The 22,089-nt window shown below is 41.0% G+C and overlaps 1 protein-coding gene across 1 annotated transcript; it reads right to left on the reverse strand.

The window, feature by feature from the left end:
• Positions 1-1,018: 1,018 nt before the first annotated feature.
• Positions 1,019-20,816, reverse strand: LOC145436581 (cytochrome P450 3A14-like). Its single transcript, XM_080313960.1, has 13 exons — positions 19,574-20,816; positions 17,045-17,150; positions 15,780-15,832; positions 11,917-12,013; positions 11,373-11,587; positions 10,187-10,341; positions 8,590-8,720; positions 7,465-7,546; positions 4,529-4,689; positions 4,361-4,449; positions 4,162-4,299; positions 1,632-1,788; positions 1,019-1,441 (listed from the first exon to the last, which is right to left on the reverse strand). Exons 1-13 carry the CDS (start codon positions 19,642-19,644, stop codon positions 1,355-1,357), a joined length of 1,542 nt encoding a protein of 513 aa, XP_080170086.1. The 5' UTR covers positions 19,645-20,816; the 3' UTR covers positions 1,019-1,354.
• Positions 20,817-22,089: the final 1,273 nt, after the last annotated feature.

Here is a 22,089-nt window from a genome sequence, read left to right on the forward strand (position 1 = left end):
AGAAAATGCGTGAAAGAAGAGTTGAAAACCTCAATCCAACAAAGACGTGGTATACAGCAGGCAAAAATAGTCAACGCGTCGCTGGTTTAGCATCATTTATTGCAAACCCATTGTGTTGTCGGGATAACGTGAGCTCGTTGCTACCGATAAGGCGTCTTGGCCGATTACTGCTGGGCCGGATACACGCAGATTACGACACCGAGTATTTCTTCCTGTTATTGCAGAACCGAGTAGGCCTACCCATCGCTTACAATGAAGACACAGCTGACATAGCAAAGTCTCACGTCACTTTCCCGCAAAATCATGAAACGTAAACAATCCCATCGCGTGACCTACGTATTGCAATCAGCTTAGCTTGTTGGTATGTTAAGACTCCTCGTGATAAATTTCGCATTCGACGACTCTGCTCGGTAGTGCGTTTGAGTGGGAAATGCGCCAGTGGAATTTTGTAAGTATAATATTCTAAATTAGTTGTTCGTGAAGATTCGCGGACAAATATTATTATGAATTGCACGTTATTTATAACCTATATAAGTCATGAGAACAGGTGTAACTGATGCAAGTGCATCATACGCCTCCAGAATGGAACTTTCTCGTTCTCATCTAGTGTCAGTGCGTATCAAGTAGGGTTACCATACTGTGAAACTGGAGTGTGAGTACAGCTCCGGCGGGCATTTTGGGCGGCTGAGCCGGAAAAATAATCCTTTTTTTATTCAACCACCTGCAAACGTGAAGGAAAATGCTGTATTTTGGGAGCTGGTCGAGAAAGTTTACCTTTTTTGTTAGTCAACCGACCACGAAGTGGAAAAAATGTACCATTTTCTCTAAATTTCTCTCCAAAATTCTGGCTTTGAAAATTTTGAAAAAGTGTCCCCCTTCCCCGATTTCAAAATATGGTATCACTAGTGTCAAGTTCTAGCTGTCATTGACTAATGACTGTTCCTAAGTCTACAATCCAATTGCAATTAAGTTGGAAAATCCACCCAGATGCGTCATTTCCAAAAATAACGCCAAGAGCTCTCGACTATCGGATGTATTTCTGTCAGTCCAAGCAGTCTTAATTCGCCTATATTTCACACAGATATTTGAACATGTACGATTATTGCCATGCGCAACATGTACTTTTACAACTGCCATGCAACTGCGACCCGAAATCAGGGTTCCGTAAACGATGCAGATCTACAGTAGTACTTTAAGAGGGGCTGAAAGATAGCCTATTTTGTCTGCATATCACATACAAATGAATCAAATCAATAAAGAAAATATCGTTTGATATCAAAAGCGCTTGATATTGTTTTCTTGTCTATTTAACAAGAAAGTACCAATCAAAACGTCAAATATCAGGATACGTTTCCTATGTCTGATGTCTCCGGACAGCCCTAAGATTATAATCCACAGCTGGTCGAACGGCGAGTCCAAGTGCGAGCTTCAAAGGGGGTTTCTGCAATATTAGAATGAACATGATTACAATTATTTAATTTTGGTCATGGCTTGGGGTTTGTTTGGGAGTTCTGGACCGCGCAGATCCGATATCAGAGTTTCAGATTAGATTATAAGTTTCCTGTCCTAAATGGATATGATTACTATACTTAGACGAGGAGTTTCTGCATTACATGAACCGCAAGTCTTACCGGCGTATCTTCTGTTGGCTCGAGATTAAATTGGTGAAGCAGTTTGGCAATGCTGAACTTGACTTCCATCAACGCGAATCTCATCGCAATGCAATTTCGCGGTCCTCCACCGAACGGCTGGTAGACCATATTGTCGATCTGGCTCATGTCCTCCATTCTGCAAAGTATATTAAAGATTTAATGTGGCACATGGATAGCATTTGTTTCAACTTAGACATTCTTGTTTCCGACATGACCGGGAGGACCTAAAATCCTACAGATATCACCATTGACTTCAAGCAAATGAAAAGTACTGTTCGATAGGCAGTTGATGAAACTACCAGAGGCATCGCATTGTACCAAAAAGCTGCAAATGTTGGTTGTGCGAATTGAGTTCAATCTGCTAGTCGGATAATGCGGCATTGCACATCCACCTAATAGAAGATCGTAATCTTAAAACAATCGCGATCAGGCGGAATCACTTCTCTGCCCGGTATGCAAGAATTTGTTGCTATTTATGAAGGCTACAATAATTCGAATTTGGCTGTGATTATATCGATATAGGTGGATTTTACCACCAGATAATGACCATTTTTGTTACCGATCAGTTAATATATTTTTATCCGGTATATACGTTACTGAGTCACGATGTTTCGGGATATGACAAAATGTCTATGCTTTATATTTATAAATTTACGTCTAGTTGTTTCAATGTAGGTAGAGTTTAGACAGATTCGGAACGATGACAAATACCGTCGCCATTCTAATGTGATGTTACATATATCAGCAAATTGCTGGAGCGAAATCATCAACCTATATATTCCCGCGCGATGGTAGAGTTAGGTTTACGCCTAACACAGCATGTACGATATTTATGTTCCGTTTTGCAAGATCGCTCGTGGGCCCCCGATGCCTCTCTCTGAAAATATTTGTCAGCCCCAAAATACCGGGTGGAGTGAGGGTCTCTTGCTGACCCACTAAACGTAACCTCATATCGGATGAAATGTTACCATTGAGTTACTCTAAGTCCATACTACTATATTATCCTATGATACGGAGTTTTCTCCAATGGAATCGCTATGACTCGCGTTAGGAATACGGCCAGGCTTTGAATTGAGTCGAATATTTGAGTATACCACTCGTTACGTCCTATACCTGTATTGGGACATCTTGGAAATTTCAAATACGTACGCGGTCATAAATACATAATGCCAGTTACATAGCTGACACTACAATCACTATTATTTGCTATTTTCGGTCATACCTATACCATAGCGATTTTATGACAATGCTGCGGTTCAATGCACTTCGCACTGCGCAGCCTTGTGCTGTAATGCACTGTTACGATGATAGAATGTGCAGGATATAATTTGATTTTTAAGTCGTAAATTAGATGAATTCTTGGTATTTATATTATTATCGAAGCTATTCTTTGGCCCTAACTAATAAAAAAGCTTTAGATTCTAACGTGAACTTACGGTACCTGGTTTTGCCCCGGGAATTTTATCTTTCTGTCATGCAATAAAAGTAGCAAAAAACTGATATATAGCTATAGATGCCATTAACGTTCCAAGTGATGTTGTGGGCCTTTTTGTAGTTTTAAAGGCTATTTTTGTGACTACAATTACCCGGATCTGTCACGCGAACTAAACTTATGTTTATCAGATCCACAAACTTGAATCATACTTACATGTCATCAATACAATATCGTCCTCTCAAAACAGTAGCGGATCAAACCGAAGGACAACTCTGCCTGTATGATATGTTTTGTATCAATTCAGACGTAAAGTTCACGGCTGTTCATTACCGCTACTACTGTATAGCTAAGCGGTTCTAACCTTATTGACTTCATGGACCGGTAAAAGCTCTCTATACAAATGATGCGGACCGGTGAACCACAAAAAAATCAGGATTAACCCTGAATTCAAGTACGACAAATGTATGCAACTCGAATGTAACATTGGAAACTTGATTTAATACTGCCTATGTGATATTATATATTTATACACGGTTCTATTGAGTCTCTGTAAAGCGAAGTCTTCGTGGCTTTCACGTGTAACTTGTCGAGTTGATGTAGGCTAATTTAGAATAGTTTCGTACAATACTTGCCCCTATTACGACACCATACAGACAAATACGAACCAAACTTCCACATCAATTTAAGATTGTATGTTAAATTTCTGTAATTAATGGACAAGCGACCAACTTCCTGCATTTGTAAGTTGAGATTTAAAATTCCAATAGATTCGGCAGACCGGCGGTTGAGAACCACTGGATAGCACACCTGGTTTGCAAATTTAACATGGGCGCACAGTTTCACCTTCGAATTGATGTCAGTTCTTCTTGTAGCGTACTCAAGGTGACCAACTGCTAGCATGGATGATTGCGTTACAACGTATTTTGAACTTGCCGAAGCGCTGTTACGGATTTAGAAATGAAGGTGTTCCTTTGTATAGTTTTACGCGTGAGAAAGGTTGAATCAAGGAGATGTGAATGTCGTAGTCAGCCAAAATCCACGCATGGTTGCGTTGTAACAACAACAATGCGTCACCTGTCTGGCTTGAAGAGATCTGGCTCTTCCCAATAATCTGGATCGCGCGATAGAGCGAATGTCGGAACGTTGATCTGCATTCCTTTTGGGATCGTGAAGCCGTTGATTGTGATTTGCTTGTCGCAGATACGGGCGTTTCTGTAGTCAATAAGAGCCACGTTATGGGACTATACAACTCAGGTTGTATCAGCGGACATACCTCAGAGTCGGGTTGTAGAGTCGTAACGTTTCGTTGAGACACATATCAAGATACTTCATTTCACTCACACTGTCGTAGTCAAATTTCCCCTAAATAATAAATCTATATAAAATCCCACCGAATAGGAATTAAGAACGTCCACCATTCAAAAACGAATAAAAGGATTACTTTTCTTTGATATGTTTCGTCTATTTCGTTTTGCAGTTTTCTCTGAATTTCCGGATACTGAGCAAGGCTGTAAGCGAAGAAGCTCATTGTGTTTCCAGTATTTTCGTAGCCGGCAAGGATCATAAGCATTGAATTCCCGATAATTTCGTTCCTGTCCATACCTGTTGTGAACGACAATTCCAATTATTACTATTGCAGTGCATCAATACATAGTATGAACCGTATGTATTAGCTATACATTAGGGTTGTCCATAATTTGGAAAATCTTACAAATCCTCCGTTGTAATGTCTTATTCCATAGATTATTGATAAAAAACGACACTGAGCCTGAAAGAAGCTCACTGAAAGGCCGTTAAGATTTCGTGCAAAGCGTTTGAAAGTAGCTGCCGAAGAATGGGCGTGCCACCGACCATAGAACGGCGAGAAGACTAGTAATCAAGAAACCCCGGCTCTTGATTGGATACTCGGCTATGCTTCAATGACCACGACAGCAGCAGCTTGCTGATTAGTAGGGCTGGGCATAATGATTCGAGTACTCGATTCTGAATCGAGTATTAATTTTAATGATTCGAGTCGAGTAGTAAAATACGATTTTTTCGAGTACTGAAATTATACGCTTCTCGCCACTGAAAGCTAATTTATCAACGAGAATTATAGTTCCAATACTAATTTTCACTGTTGAAGCCTTGAAACCTTGATCGGCGGTATCGTAGCATACGTAACATATTTTACAAAGCTACGAAGATTACTGCACATAACACATTTCCGAAGTCATGATTGTCCCACAACATTGTCACCAAGTGGAATTAAATCGGTATGGTCGGAAAAATACCAAAGTTTATGAGATGGATAACAGGCATTACATGCTTTTTGGTGGCATAAAAGGTACATATTTGAACTTTGACGTTTCACATTCTGATATGACGTCATAATGGGTGATACTCGATTACTCGACTCGACTCGAAGCATATTACATGATTCAGAATCGAATCACTCAGGTACTCGATTTTGCCCAGCCCTACTGATTAGGTGATTAAGGAGACTGCTACTGGCGGCGATTCTGAAAGCGCATTGTATGTAGGTTAACAGATAATGATTTAGGATTGATTAAGGGTATGCTGAGGTACGAAATACATGATGAACAAACAACAGCTGCTTCACAAAAACGTCTAAAGCATGACTGCTTTATTGTGAAAGAAACCGCTGTAGCCTATATGCCTTGTTTTCAACGAGGGAAAGCATAGGCGCTTATGCAAGTGGCGACGGATTCCTAGTTTCAGAAATAATATATCATTATTGAATACAAAGATAAAGCTTAACAATGACACTATAGTTTGTGTGATCTCATTGGGCTCAGGTTGTAGTACATAGTTGAAGTTTTGAAAGCTCTAAGGGTCGGCTGAATCAGCGGGTTATGCTTGGCACTTGTCAGATGCTTGCATCAAACTGTATTCACTTGCGAGTGTTGTCAGAGTCCTTGATGATGACGCAGAAAAGAGGTGTAAAAGTAAGCACATAATATGCTGGATATGATATGTCAAATTACTTAATAATCGCGCAGAAAAGGGGTGTAAAGGTAAACACAGACAATGCTGCATAGTGCATAGTATCCAGCATAGTTTGTATATCATATCAAGCAGGGCCTGTGCTTGCATTTAAACCTCGTTTCTGCGACATTCTTAGGGACTTTGAAAACATTTACAAGTGCATTCAATTTGCTGCAAACATCTGATGAGTGCTAAGCCTAACCGTCTGATTCAGCCGATCGCTAGAGCATTCAAAACTTCAACTATGTACTGCAACCTGAGCCCAATAAGATCACCTAACTTATAGTGTCATTGTTAAGCTTTATCTTTGTATTCAATAATGATATATTATTTCTGAAACTAGGAATCCGTCGCCACTTGCATAAGCGCCTATGCTTTCCCTCGTTGAAAACAAGGCATATAGGCTACGGCGGTTTCTTTCACAATAAAGCAGTCATGCTTTAGACGTTTTTGTGAAGCAGCTGTTGTTTGTTCATCATGTATTTCGTACCTCAGCATACCCTTAATCAATCCTAAATCATTATCTGTCAACCTACATACAACGCGCTTTCAGAATCGCCGCCAGTAGCAGACTCCTTGTTCACGTAATCAGCAAGCTGCTGCTGTCGTGGTCATTGAAGCATAGCCGATTATCCAATCAAGAGCCGGGGTTTCTTGATTACTAGTCTTCTCGCCGTTCTATGGTCGGTGGCACGCCCATTCTTCGGCAGCTACTTTCAAACGCTTTGCACGAAATCTTAACGGCCTTTCTGTGAGCTTCTTTCAGGCTCAGTGTCGTTTTTTATCAATAATCTATCGAATAAGACATTACAACCGAGGATTTGTAAGATTTTCCAAATTATGGACAACCCTACTATACATCTTCAGCGAGGATGTGGTGTCGCAGTTGGTTATGAATAGGAGTTATTGAGTTAACTTGAATAACAAATTGCTAGATCACAATTCTAATGAGGGACTCTAACTACAGACTATATGTCATGCCGAAACAGAACACACGCCATATTTGATTTTGCCATACTACTGTCCTTCGTTTTTGATGTTTGCTAATGCAACATCGATTTATTCGTTATTGCATTTATAAATATTTGTTTCTCAGATATCTAACGGCCCTCTGTATACCATGGCTGTTGAATGACCAAATTTTCGCTATCACTCTGCATGACATGTTTTGAAGTAGGTTACGGCTACCTTACGTTAGAGTTGGGGATAGATTTTGACACTCGCATGTTTGAAATTCGCTAGTCTGAATGACTTGATATTTTGAAACTCGTTCCTTTAACACTCACTATTTTAAACTGGAAGTGGTACTTGTGAAGAGATTCGAAGAATGCGTTCTATTGCGATGAATATTTCGTTAGGTGTGGTAATCGAGAAAAGCAGGCGCTGTACCTTTTTCAACCGCATTCGACTTTGCTTTCTCTTCGGATATTTCACCATTCAGCATAAGTTGCATGAGGTCCACCCCCTTCGACTAAACACAGGATACAGAGCAATCACACATCACTTTAGTTTTACGGGTAAACTATTACTGGAAGATTTATCTATCTATATCAACTGTCTAAGGAAGGGCCGGGCAACATATGGCCCGCGGAGAGTTTCCGGTCTTATATGATAATGCAGCCCGCGGCCGGAGAAAGGTGGCCTGCGTCGTAGCCTACTCACGCACGTTTGATACCGAGGTAAAGAAGTTTTTGAAGTTTTCGGGGCATACATAAACTTGGCAATTTCTAGTTTGCGCATATCTTTTATGTTTAGGACACCGAATGAACTGAGCAGTGATTTGTTGGACACACATCCTGTTCCCTTTGGGGCCCTGGCTATGATACAGAGGACCTGATGTTTTAGTTTTTGCAGTGGCTTCAGTGCGCTAACACTGGCAGCCCCCGATCTAACTGATGATCCCGTGTCGTCTTTCGTAAGGGTCTCTACGTCCAACATGCAACAAGAGTTCAAAGAACTTGTTGACAACTTTGATCGACCACAGATCTCATTGACTTCAACAGCTATTGAACAGCTATATTACCTTAATCAATTAATTAAATACTGTTTTTGCCTCTATGCTTTCAACTTAAAATTCACAGTACATACGATGTATTCCTTGTATAGGTGGATAAATACAGGATTACTGTATTGATTTAGGAATCCGGCTCGCCAAGTACTTCATTTTCCTATATCCGGCCCGCCGACTGGAGAAGTTGCCCGCCCCTGGTCTAAGGCTAGGCTATACAATTATCTCAACATTGTGATGTTACAAGATAATCGTGACAAACGCGATGGACAAAATGAGACAAATGGTGTGAAAAGTTAAAATAGCAAATTATGTGATGTAAGTAGACGATGCAAATGTTATTCCGCAGCCATGTCAATTTTCTTTGCTTTTTTTCTTCCATGCCGCCTATATCTTTCGGTAACGGACGTTAATTTTATGGAAGCGTGTTAATATACAGTTCGTGATTTTTTAAACACTTCCGGTATTGCCTGACACCACCAGTGAAACGTCAATGTCTTACATACCTTACTTTCCGAATCTGCCTCACGACTGTCGATAACGTGATTGGTGATCGCTTTGAAGTAATCAACAGCCCCTCTGTCATATAATGTCACGTTGAAATATTCAATCAAACTCTCGAACGGCGGAAAAAGAGCTGGAAAATAAATGTCACGGCCCCTCTAAATGTATACCATGAATATGATGTGATTTAGCCCGTTATTTGCAAGTCTCGTTAAAAGAAATAAATGTTTTCGGCAGACGACAATTCAATGCAGCCATTTGTTACCGCCGAAAGGGGACGAACAGCCACAGGCGGTAGTTCTGTGAATGTTAAATAATGAAGGAGAAAGATTTCATCGAACTTCGGCTCGACCCTTTGGCACGGGGGAGAGTGCCATCATATGATATAAATGTCACGACTTACAATAATGTGAACTATAGCGTGGACTAAATGGCAAATACCGATAAATACTGGTATTCACCTCAGTCCACGTCCAAATGATTGCATATGCAAGTCACACATCCATGATCATATTATTTCCGGAAGCTCTACCTCGGAGGTTTTCAATCAATGGTCATGGCTGAATAGGGAGACATAAAAATGTTTTGAGTGGATAATAGCGTCTACATGATATGGCGTGGTTGAGCCACATGATTATATAAAGATCTTCTTCGAAATAGCAAAACCTGAACGCATAAATAATTTCAAAATGTAAAGAGCTTGACATATTTAATAGATATTTCCGATTCCTGACGCATTGAACCAGACGAAACGCAAGGAAGGGGTAAATATATTATTCCGTTTGTATGATCAATAATGGCATTCGCCGAGACCAATCGAAAACGTGAATTGGCAGATACCAACTCTGGCATACCATGACTTTAAGTTCCACTGTGTCATCCGTATCACATCTCTTTATGTCCTTAGCAGGGGTTCTTAAAGTACGGGTTGCGAAGGGTATAAATTTGGGTCGCAACCACACTAGAGCGATCTTTTAACATGTATGTAATATTTGCCGAATTTCCTGCCACCTGCGACCCACCGAGGAAAATGATGCATCCCAATTCGAAAACACCTGCGTCACACATGTTTCATAGATCTGTGTTTTGAACATCTGATTGTCTGTCACGACCTTCTGTATTTCATACATGCCAGTGCCAGTCTTTCAATATGCTAGGCTTGGGTCGCGAGATGCCAATAAACTTACGTTTGGGTCGCGGTGAAAAAAGTTTGAGAACCCCTGGCCTATAACATACACGATTCTTCAAGTGTATAGTCGGCGGTGGTCAGTCATTTTGTTAGTTACATCCGCATTTTATGGGCATTACTGCAACGGATTGCAGTTTCAACGTATTTTCTTGTACATTTTTACCTTTTATTTTCTTCCTTATTTATAGTCGCTGTTAACTAGATTTGCGTCTGTCATGAGTGAAATATAGACGCATCTTGACAAAGTGTAACTCCTGTATCACAACGTTGGAATTTCAATCTTTTAAAAATCCCGTTTTTAGTTAGTTTTGTTTATACGTATTGTAGTAATGGCTTCAGGGCAGTAGTGACAGAAATATACTCGGCGCTCGTAACTCAAATCGCTTGCACCAACCAGAAAACTTACTCACCGCACAGAATGAACCACGGACTGTACAAAGATATTGAAAATAAGTTCCTGGCTTGTTTCGCTATTTCCGGCTCCTTCAAGGTATCGTCTTGCGAGTTCACTTCTGTGCTGAAAGCGGATGAGCAAATGATGTCAAGGGAGAGCCGGGAAAATATCCTGGAAAAAGAAAGGACGGTATTTTGGTAATTTGTAATCACATTGTTACATATGATAATCGGTCCCCTGACATAAAAGCAATGTGTAATATTTGTTTGTTTGTTTGTTATTCATGGTGTTTGTCGACTACAGTGATCATTTACCCCAGGCCGATTGCCTTTATGTTGATTCCTAAACTGCCGACTTGTAGCACGGCCCACTTCGCGGCGTTCTCAAGACACCCCTTGCGCGGATCAAACGGCGTGGAGGAGCCTAGATAAGCCTTCAACGCTTGGATAGGTATTCTGGAGTCGACCTCGGCCGAACTCGAATTCGCAATCCGTTGGTGTTGCAGCTGCGTATCATACCACCAAGCTATCTCTCCACGGCAAGCAACAAACAAACAAACAAACAAACAAACAAGATGGGCATGGGACAAATGAGCAGACGAGACTTGCGCATGCGGTTTGAAGTTATGCCAAGTGATGGGATGGGTTAGTTTTGAGGGGAAAGTGTCACAAGCCCAACCGTCGTTTTTCATTGTACGTACACCGCAAATTCCGCAAATCATGTCACTTGTGTTGAAAATCAGAACATGACTCATGTATTGGGCTACACCACTCAGATCCCAGGCGGTTAGAGTCGTTGGATTCGGAAGGTTATAGGAGTTGCTTTTGTAATGGAATACAGAAGATTTATTTATTTTCTGGTTGGACCATGGATATTTTAATAACATAATGGATGCCTCTTGTTGCCTGCCTTCTCTGTCATTTGGTCAATTTTGTACAATGGTATGCGCATTCCGGTTGTAACAATATCCAGGATCCACGCACCGCACAGATACCTTGTAATATTAGGCCCATACATTACCAGACACTGTCAGCGTCGGGAAGACAGCAGCGTACACAGAAGTCATCAATAAAATAGCGGAATCTTGTTGGAATCGTCAGTCTTTAAGCGCCGTGTAGCCAAAATGACCACTGTCGTTGTGATGGCCCAGTAAAATCCTGTCGCGCCCATGACAATATTTTGTACACAGCCTTACCACTCACTTTTTCGAGTTGAATACTCCATCGCTGGATTTGATATGGCGGTCCAAAGCCGCTGCTGCGTTGTCTGAACATCTGTCCATGATGTAGATCATTTGTCTGATCTTAGAAGTTGAGAATGTGGGAGTGAGGGAAGATCGAATGCGCTTCCATTGGCTACCCTCAACAACCGTGAGGCCTTCATTGAGCTCTTTTCCGCCTATCTTGATGAGTTTTCTCTGAAATGTAGTATGTGATCTCAATATGTGGTGCGGGATCATTCATTCTGTGGTAGCTTCACTATCGCAAACAGATAACCCCGCAGCAATACAATTTGATTATGCTTGAGTCATAAAATTGTAAGGGAACTGGAAGTACTGGTTTACACTAGGCTCTGACCACGTGCAATAGACTAGACAACCTTGATTTCCGCATATACACTGGATAAATGGAACACCTGGATGTCATCCTTTTCATTCAATATCCGGGAGTGCGACTTGTCAAAAGTCACATAATGGCCGAACACTGAAAGAGATCGCCTACATATAATTTATTCAAATCTTGTTACCAGTCTAGCAGGAAAATAATGAAATTCTTTGATGAATATCTGCCTCAGCATATCAGGATCGTGGATCGTTACACTCGGACTGAGAAATGTATAAGATCTGAAATTGGAAGGCGTATTATTGAGTTGTAGTTGTAACACTGTGAGACCTGAAATATCAACCGCCACTGTCGTACAGATATTTTATCTTTGGGGTATCCTTCAAAGGCCCCTCGAATTGTCATTGAATATGAACCAATTCCGGGTTTGGTCTTGGAATTAATATGATGGAATTAATATGATATTGGTGGGCTTCGGGATTTCGGGACTTTATGAAACCGGATTTGAATGTGAAAAAATACAATCTGCTCATCCCTGTGTTCCGGTATCGAGCGGATAAAGTATCCGAATAAGGTGTCACAATTGACCTATGTAGACGACTTGTAATGACGTTAACCTGATTAGTAGGGCGTTTTTTTTCGACATGTTAAAATTTGTCAAAATTAGTCAATTTTTCATAAAGTCAACATTTTTTTGATGTCTGCATTTCGTTTGCATCGTAGATTTTGCACTGTCGGTGAACTTATCATTTGATATTTTACAGCTTGTAGCCTATTTTATAGGCCTACCGTTGTAAACGGGTAATTGTCTGCTCATTGTGAATCATAAACGGTCAAATAAAACAAATAGGTAGACATAGTGTTATGGCCAACGTACCGCAATATCCTAACTGAAGAAAGACTTCTTGGGCATTGCATCATTCTTATATTAAGAAGCGCATGATGAAAAATTGTGATGTATACAACATTGTCAGAATGAAGCAACACGGTGTCACCAGCACCAGTAGTGTACGCCAGTGGCGGCTCGTCCTATAGGGCAACTGGGGCATTGCCCCACCTAAAATTCTGTTCAATAACAATTCTTTACCATTTATAGACGCACAACAATCTATATATACCGAAATCACAGCGAAAATCGTATTCTTCTTGTCCTTTCGCTTGTAAATGCCCATATATAGCGAAGTCTCTGCGAAAATCGAATTCTCTTCTGTGTTTTCGCTTTGCGAATGCCTAGCCGGGGCATGCCCCGGTAGCGCTCATAACAAGCTTTCAATGTCTATTCTCTCAAAGCCGCGCACAATAAAGAAACAGTGATTTACTCTCTCCTATTCATAAAATTACCGAGCAACCGGGGCTCAATAGGTCTGTGCCCCTAAGGTGTGATGTAACAATCGTATCTATAGCTGAACTCGGTTACCGTCATATGCGTTTGGTCGACCTTTGCTGGTATAGGTCGATTTTGATGGTGTTTCACACCATGAAAACTCTTGAAACTTGGTATGTCATGTCGTGATAGTGGTATTTAACATTGCTCCAAGTTTCAGGGTTTCTACTTAAAGTTTAGGGTAGTAATTCCGTTTCCGAAGTTGAGTGTGTGCTGATCCGTCATGCATCGCAAACAGATTTTACTCGAAAGCTGGTATTGGTATCCATTGATTTTGACGATGTTCAATACTGAGATCGGTTATGACATTTGGCACGGTAAGTCTTAATGTTAGTATCGAACGCTGTACCAAGTTTTAAGTTTGTCACTGAACTATGTTAGTGGTAATTTCGTTTACTAAGTCGAGTGAGAGCTGACTCGTCATTTATCGCTAACAGATTTTACGCAAAGCCGGTATTGGTCTCTATTGATTTTAACGATGCTCATTGCCTAGATCTGTCACGAGCTTTTGCACGATGTGTTTTGATTTTAGTATCGAACGCTGTGGCAAGTCTCAAGGTTGACACTCAATGATTAGGGCAGTAATTTCGTTATCAAGGTCGAATATGGTAGATATGTGCTCAGATCTGACACTTTAGCCTACAACGCATTGCGGATTTCACGCAAAAGCCGGTGTATCTGTGGTAACGTTTTAACTGTGTTCCATACTGAGATAGGTGACGAGATGATGATATCATTCTCATTTGCATTCAAATATTTACTTTGATATTATATTCTACAATGTCAATTTCACCGTGAAATTGTGGCCTTCAAGCCATTTGCTTACAACCCCCTGTCAAGTGCGATAGCTATTTCGTTTTCGATGTCGGCTAACAGCTGATCACTTGATCAGCCTATTCCTCAGTAAATTTTACGCAAAATTCGGTCTCTTCGCATTAATTTTGACAGTGTGCCATACCGAAAAGGGCCATGAGGCTACTTCTCGATGATGTCGTGTAACAGTGTACTAAGTTTACGCAATATCTCGAGTTATAGTCATTTCCATTTCTGCAGATAATTAGTCAGGTCTAGTGCGAACATGAACCGCGTTGAATCTTTGTTCCGTACGCCGTTTACGCAGTTACCACACTTCAAGTCACAGCTCACCGGCAGACCTCTCGTGGCACATACGTTAAAACCACTGTTGTCGGGAAATTCATGTTACCGTAACATCATTAAGATACTTGTTTACGTTGGAAAACGCCATTGTGACGTCATCTTGATAAAAAGTCGCTTGCAGCCCTTGCCCCACCACCCGATATTGTCACGAGCCGCCACTGGTGTACGCACAAGTTGCGTGTTGTCAGCCAACAACTGCTGCTGGTGAACGTCCTTGGCAAGGTTCTTAAAAGGACATGCACTTTCTACCCAAGAATGTAGCAAAGTTCTCCCGTACTACAAATTTTTTTAATTATTTCTACCATAATACATATTGTGTTCAATGGAATTCTTCATAGGGCCCGATTTCGTAAAATAATGATTTTTTCATGTAAAAAGTTGCCTGTTTCTACGCCAAAAACGTTTTTTCAGGCCAAACTACTTCGTTAGGACAGTCAGCTGCAACCAGAAATGAAGATAAGTCGTGCAATTTTAACATTATGTGGGAAAAAAAATAATTTGCATACGTTAGGTCAAAATTTGGTCAAAATTCAGTTGTTGTTTTTTAGGTCAACATTTTATTTTTTTCAGGTAAAAAAACGCCCTACTGATTAGTAGTACTATAGGCTTACATTAGATATAGGTTCACACTTTAAAATTGGGTTTTCAAAGTAAAGAAGTAAAGCATTGCAAGGATGAGATAAAAGTGAATAGCTGTAATGTTTTGTGGAGTGTAATATGGGTTGGGAGGTGGATATCGACGTAGAATTCTCGCCAAGTACATTAAATGCGACTTGATTTCATAACATGATCTGGAACATGCTAATGTGGGTTGGTATTTTCCTTTTGCGGTATTTGAAGAGCTTCTTGGAGATACACAACTTCAGTATACAATTAAATAGTATGTTAATATTGAAATGAACCCGAATATTTGCGGCTGACACTCGTCAGGAGTAATCGTCAGCAACTAGTAGAGAATTGGAAAGAACATTGTATATCAACAATCGTATCACAAAATATGACGTCACCAGCATGAAACCTCGAATGAGAGAGCGTTCAGTGCACTATTCCTAGGTGGTACACGAACTCCTTCTGTTGACAGAGTTTCGGCTGGTGTATTTTGATAAAAGTCGACTCCAAGGCACACAAGTGAAGTGTGAAAGGCCCCTCCCATTGTGGTATTGTAATATATCAAGTGCAATTCGTAGAATATATGCCATAGATTTTAGCTGACACCGGGTGGTACGTAACGGCTGATGAGCGTGGCCGGGTGTTACGGAGTTACACGATCAGTAGGCCAGAGGGTTGGGATGCACTGTTCAAAGTAACATCATCATCAACAACGTCGCTTATATCTGGTATCAGCCACAGCCGGGTATTATGTGATCCTTGTTTGGATCGTACATTTATCAGAGTTGATTTATTGGTGGCTTTCTAACGACACACGCGTTTTATTAACGGTTGTCTGCATAGCCCGGATAAAATAATGAAACCCAATCACATAAGAAATCGTGACGGCATCTTACCCCCAAATTGGTCCATGCTTTTTCTTCATCTGGTTATCATATTGAAACGCCATCTACACACATATAATAATTAGTGAGTTGGTCGTGATGTAGTAATCAACGCCTCGGAACAGGCCTGGGCAAAGTGCTATTCTGTGCGGCCAGCGAAAGGTTGCTTGGAATTCAAAACATAAAACTTGCTTTTGAATGACTAAAACCATAGGCTGTATCAAATGAACAGGAAATTCGTATACTTTGAAGCCTGTTCATTAATATGCCCAGATTACGTGGCGTACCCTAAGAAAGGCAATGTGGCAAAGTATGAGTAGCAGTTGAAGTCACAAGAAATCGCTCTTTCCATATAGTTTAGTTCGAACCTTCCTTGTTGTCATCGTCACATTACGCATTATAAGGTATGTTTCAATTTGTTACGTGATATGTTTCCAAATCCCAATCCCAATTCGTAAAACAAGTCAATCAGTGCTCGCGATTACTATAATATGACTCATCATATCTATCTCCTTAAAGAATTCACGGGCATGCCAAAAACAGGAAGCCGAAAACTGAAATTCAAAGGGGATTTAGGTTTAGAATTTAGAGCACTAAATATTCGCATATTGGAGTCAGGGCTAAACCCGTCCTTTCAGTTTTTGCCGAGCATGTCGCTGAGATTAAGGATTTTAATTAAAGTCGGTCTTATGACAAAAACACGCAACACTCGTTCAAGGGAGGGCGAAGTTCAGAAAAGCTGCACGCTTCGCTTAACATAAAGGCTATTTGGGCTGCTGCACAGTGCACACTGCCCGGAAGGCAGCGACCAATAAAATAAGCTTTGTAATATTGCATATACATTTCAGTGCAGTGGTTCTCGAAGTGGGAGACGTGAAATCATCATAAGGGTCGCGCGAAGCAGAGTTTATTGAAATAAATTTTCGCTCGGCGTAGAAGCCGAGCCGGTGGATAATCCAAGAATTATCATAAAAAAAACTCAAATACTCGGCATCTACGGGTTGGAATTGAGTCAGATTTGTTTTGCATCGTCTTTGAAGACAGCGCAACAATTTCATGGGGTTGACAGAAAAATTTGGAACAATTTTTTTTTTTTGCACATTTGGGTAAACTCAAAAATTTCAAACTCTACGAAATCAGCGATTATTGGTTGGAATGAATTTAAATTTGGTGTGCGTCGTTTTTCAAGGTACCCTAACGATTTAATCACGGAGTCCGCAAGATTCGGGAATAAAAGTTATTTTTGAACAGCCCTAATGGTCAACTATAGACCCTACCTCTTTGTCTAAGACTTTGCCCACGTGTCCAAACTGGAGAAGCGATGGTGGATCGTGCGGTACATTTAGTTCCTTGAGGTATTGCCACTTTCGGTGAACGTAATACCTGCAGTTCGGTCGCATTACTTGACAGAGCAAACACGGTATATATATATATACTACATATACTATACTATATATAGTATATTATATATATAGGGTGGGATAAATTCTTGTTTTGCTATCAGTATAGCTTCTCGGCTATACGGAGAATATAGAATGCAAAGGCAAAACCGGCAATACATTTTACTTCAGGGATGACAATGCGTCACGGATACGCTGCCGCGACATATGGATGACGTCAATATATGATTACCTTACCTCCAATTGGTTAAAAAAAAGATCTCTAGGGGTCTCCGACACGTAATTCAATTCATAAAATTCATCAATTCAATAATTCAAAAAGTCAATGACAATTTACACTGTAACCTTCTCATACCAACACTATCAGAGAATACCGGCGACTATAGGGTTGCATCTAAGACAAACATGTTTAAAACAAGGTCCTTGTGTTAAATTCCTCTTTTTTTTGTTGTAAGCCATGGTGCCACGAATATTTAATTATGACGTCGTAGTGGATTGACATTTACAATTGGAAATATAGAGCAGTGGTTCCCAACCTTTTTCGACTCATCGCCCCCTTTTCAAACTCCACACCGATCATCGCCCCCCAAATATTGGGAACCGAAAAATGGGCATACAGACTGAAATCACCGGCGAGATGACTAGGAAAAAAGGTCACCTTTTCAGCCCGACCTCGAAATTACACTTTTCTAGCTAGATTTTGGTGAGTTGACTAACAAAAAAGGTAATTTCTCCGACTTGATTCCAAAAGGACCGTAACAGCACTTCGTCAGCCCCCCAATACGTTGGTCTTGCCCTCCATCTCCATAGGGCGATAAAGCAAACTTGTGCACCCCTAAGACCCAACCCCCCGATACCTCTTTACCGCAACTTCTCAGCACAAATTGTTAGACAGCCTAATTCGCGCGAAGCGCGAAAAAATTCTATCGTTTATGATTGAATCGGTCAATATAATCCGGATTTGCATATATATTGCAAACAATTTTTTGTCCTCTCTCTGCTCATGTATTCAGATTTATCGTAAAACTGGGTGAGGTGTCATGGAAAATGTAGAGCCCGTAAATAGTAATTGAACACATACGGGCGGACCCGTGCGTATAATGAGTTCATTACGTAATGACATTTCGTGGCATATCTGCTATGTCAAAAGATATTCAAATCGCCCATACGTACTAAACTAAACGAAGAACACAATTTCAAATTGGTATTTTTGCACTGGCAATTATTTTTTCTCTGCGGGATGGCATTTTTGTGGGGTTCCGATTGCCAGGACAGGAACACTTGGCGCCTGCCATTTAGGCGCCCACGGACAATAAATATATATGTATAGTATATCGTATATAAATATATCTCGAATTTGGTCATCATAAAGGCAGTCCTTTTCCGCCAAGGTTTTCTCGTTCTGGCACACTTTTCGGAGTCTCATGTTATATGGCCTGAAACTTCATATATCTTGGTGCGTCATGGTGTGTTAATGGCTGACGCCGAGATGCCTATTTCTATAACTCATGCGTATTATTTCTTGGGGAAGGGTATCTAATAAGCAAGAAATATGTGACCACGAAAGGGCGCGTAGCGCGAAAATTTCTTGAAAAAGTTGCCTAAATTTCCAAAATAAATAATGTTAATTAACGAAAAAATTGTGGGCCTCCTTCGAGCTCGGGCCCACCATCCCAATTGGGGGTTTTGGTGTGGCGGTTACGGTCATGGACGACAATATAGCCATTTCAACGCGTCATCGCCCCCTTCCTCCGTTCTCGCCCCCTTGGCCATTTTCGCCCCCCTGGACCGACAAATCGCCCCCTAGGGGGCGATATCGCCCACGTTGGGAACCACTGATATAGAGTAAACGTAGCTCCATTGACGAAATACGCTTCAAACCCTTGTCATATACGGACCAAAAACATCTTTAACAAAGACTATATCGTCATGCAGCATTTTTGAGGTCGGCGGTCATCATAATATTCATTTCGTACCAATGATATATACCTACGTACTATAGCTGTTGAACCGACTAATTCGAGGGTTCCAACTATCCCATATCGTATATGTCGGGTGTCGGCTATGTCGCATGGTACCCGTCCGTAGGCTCACACAACAGGTGTTTTGGAATGTATTTATACAATTATGGCATAATTATAGAACTTGAAAAAAAGTGTTTTAAACAACCATTTGTTGAAAATGCAACCCTACCGGCGACAGAGGAGGGCTGAGCTCAACGCCATCAGGATGATCGTGTATGTGCTGACTAATTACGTCAATATACTCTTACCAAGAGATGTGAATAGCTCACGATTTTCTGCCTCATGTGTGTCACTCAACATTGTCGTAAAGGACACGCAGTCAAGGCATGGCAAGCTATACCACTACTGAACTCGCAGCCAAATCAAAAATGCTACCACTCACCAGGCAAGGGCCGCAATACTGCTAATCAGCGCCCATGTCTCGAACGAGAATAGATCTAACGGAGTCCACATGATCGGTAGATATTCCGATTGAATTCGTCAATCTTAAAGTTTAGCTTATAATTCTGTAAAAGATTCCCGATTACCAATATTCTAGGGTTGAGTTATGAAGTCTGTACGATATAATTCCTGCCTTGTCATAATCTGTGGCGCGACTATTTTCATCGGCTCACACAGTTCATTTCGGCTTATTAATAACTTCCTCTTTTGAAAACGCCACAAGATTGCGATAAGACGTAAAAGATAGGAGTGAGTCGAAAAGACTTGTAGTAGTCCATCAGACAACACCTTGGTCTTGAACGTGCAAATAAGCGACATGCAAAGTTTTGAGCACTCGAGATCACCGAACCGCGATCTGACATATCGCTATCGCCTATAGGCTATCAACACATATCACATTAATTTTCATCGCGTGTCCTTTTATATATTACTGCATGCAGTGTGTATGCCTTTTATTTAAATGCTACAACTAGATCAGGGGTTCCCAACCGCAACTGGGGTATTCGTACGTGTTTGGGGTGCGAGATTGAAGATTAAGGGGTACGAAGAACGTTTATAATTTATATTTTCGGAATCGGTTAAGACAGTAGCTTTCGATCAAGACCACATTCAGAAAATATTTCGCTCGGGAAGATAGCTTTTGGATCGCCAGAAATCCTACAGTCGCTTACGCGAAACAATTCTCCACGGCGAAGCGGAACGAAGCTGCGAAATAGGTCGTTGCCATTCCACGTTAACATTCTATAATGAAACCATCGTTTGAGAGAGTTTTGCAATGAAGCAGCAATTAATATCTCACTGAGAATGGACAAACAAAAGAAATGACATTTCATTTCGTTTTGTGATTTTTGTACCAAGCATGCTCTGGCCTGACAATTGGGTACAAGCAGAGGAAAAACGGTTGGGAACCCTTGGTTCACATGCTGTAGCGAGGCCGAGATGGGTGTCAGATTAAAATACGTCTCCAATTATTTTCGACAATCTTCTATCTCTTCATCATATCGCAATATTGTGTTGTTTATTATTCGATAAAAATTTCAATAAATGATGGACTGAGCCCAGATAGACCTCAGGCACTTGGAGACCATTGCTATCGAATCAATTAACAACGCCGAATCGACTCGTCGATAGCCACTAAGGGAATGTGAATCCGCGGCGACAGGTTACTCTAACCACCGACCTAGTACCTACGACGACATTCTTGGAAACATATCATGGGTAATTCACTAGCCCTTAGCTAGATAGCTACCAGCTTGTATTTATAGGTCTGACTGCAAAGGGTTCTTGCTGTATCACTGAAATTAAGCTACAACAGTATTTCCTCTGAAATTATTGTTCAACCAGCGCTCTCAGTAAGTGTAGTATGACGGCATTGTAGAATGTATATATGCCGTATTCCAAACTCAGAAGAGCTAACACTCGCACTGTGATATCACGTCAATGACCCTTCGGTATCAAGCATGTGTCCAAAGCAAATACCAATCATTTTCTCATAATTAGTACTGAACATCTCTTCTGATATTGTGACGGCGCGGCAATGCTGTCTACAAACTCATCAACACGCGATAGTGCTGCCGTCAGTTACAGCCGGCGGTGGTTTGACCTCCGTACACAAATTCCAAAATAGAACCTGTAGCGTTGAGACGATAGCGTTGTTTACTCCTCTGTATTCGGTTCATTTGAAGAGGCTCGACGGTGGGATTTCAGTGATACGCTATACAGGCTGCGATTGCCACCACGCGGTTCACATTGTATTGTGAAAGACCGAAGTACGATAACCACACCGCATAACACTCGGTGTGGTTATGTGGTAAGAGATCATTCGAAGCCAGAAGGAGTGTATATGTCAGTGGTCAGGAACCTATGGCTCGCGAGCCATATATGGCTCTTTTGGGTATATGATATGGTTCTTTGACATATTTTCGATTTTGTACTTAATTTTATCGATATTGCAGCAGCCTGTTAGTAAATTTCCTTACCGGCCAGAATAATCATTCTCATGGGAGCATAAACATGTATTTGAGAGGTCAAGACAGTGGCGTGTCCACGGTTGAGGTCTCGGACCCCTTTACAACATTATCAACGTTAAGTTACTGTAGCGCTGACGACCAATATCCCTCGCGAATTCGATGTACCGGCATCGCGTGCTGCATGAACTTGGATTTCACAATACGTTGGTTGATCAAGAGAATAGCAGACATGGGAACGCCTATATGACAATCTAGTTTTCAAATACACATTGTATTCCTGATCTACGCTAAGAAATAACTGCATTGGAAGTGACATTCCAATTACAAATCCAAATTACAAACAGCGCTTCGCTATCCACGTTCAAATTGATAAGTAGCTTTTTAGTACTGCATGCCCTTGAAATGTCGGCGTGTATGGTGCAACGTTTATGTTACCGCCTAATTGAGAAGTATTTATTTTGGGAATCAGTGATATTAGACTTGTATC

The sequence above is a fragment of the Botryllus schlosseri genome, chromosome 3, assembly GCF_051294905.1.
Source record: "Botryllus schlosseri isolate E-star chromosome 3, Bs_hap1, whole genome shotgun sequence".
Classification (NCBI taxonomy): Eukaryota; Metazoa; Chordata; class Ascidiacea; order Stolidobranchia; family Styelidae; genus Botryllus; species Botryllus schlosseri.

Bases quoted from the DNA above. Each gene is read 5' to 3' on its own strand.
- LOC145436581 (XM_080313960.1), bottom strand. From the start codon at position 19,644: ATGTGGACTCCGTTAGATCTATTCTCGTTCGAGACATGGGCGCTGATT. The intron at 4,690-7,464 runs GTACAGCGCCTG...CGTTCACAACAG, and splicing joins GTCGAATGCGGTTGAAAAAG to GTATGGACAGGAACGAAATT. The intron at 1,442-1,631 runs GTAAGACTTGCG...CTAATATTGCAG, and splicing joins AGCCAACAGAAGATACGCCG to AAACCCCCTTTGAAGCTCGC.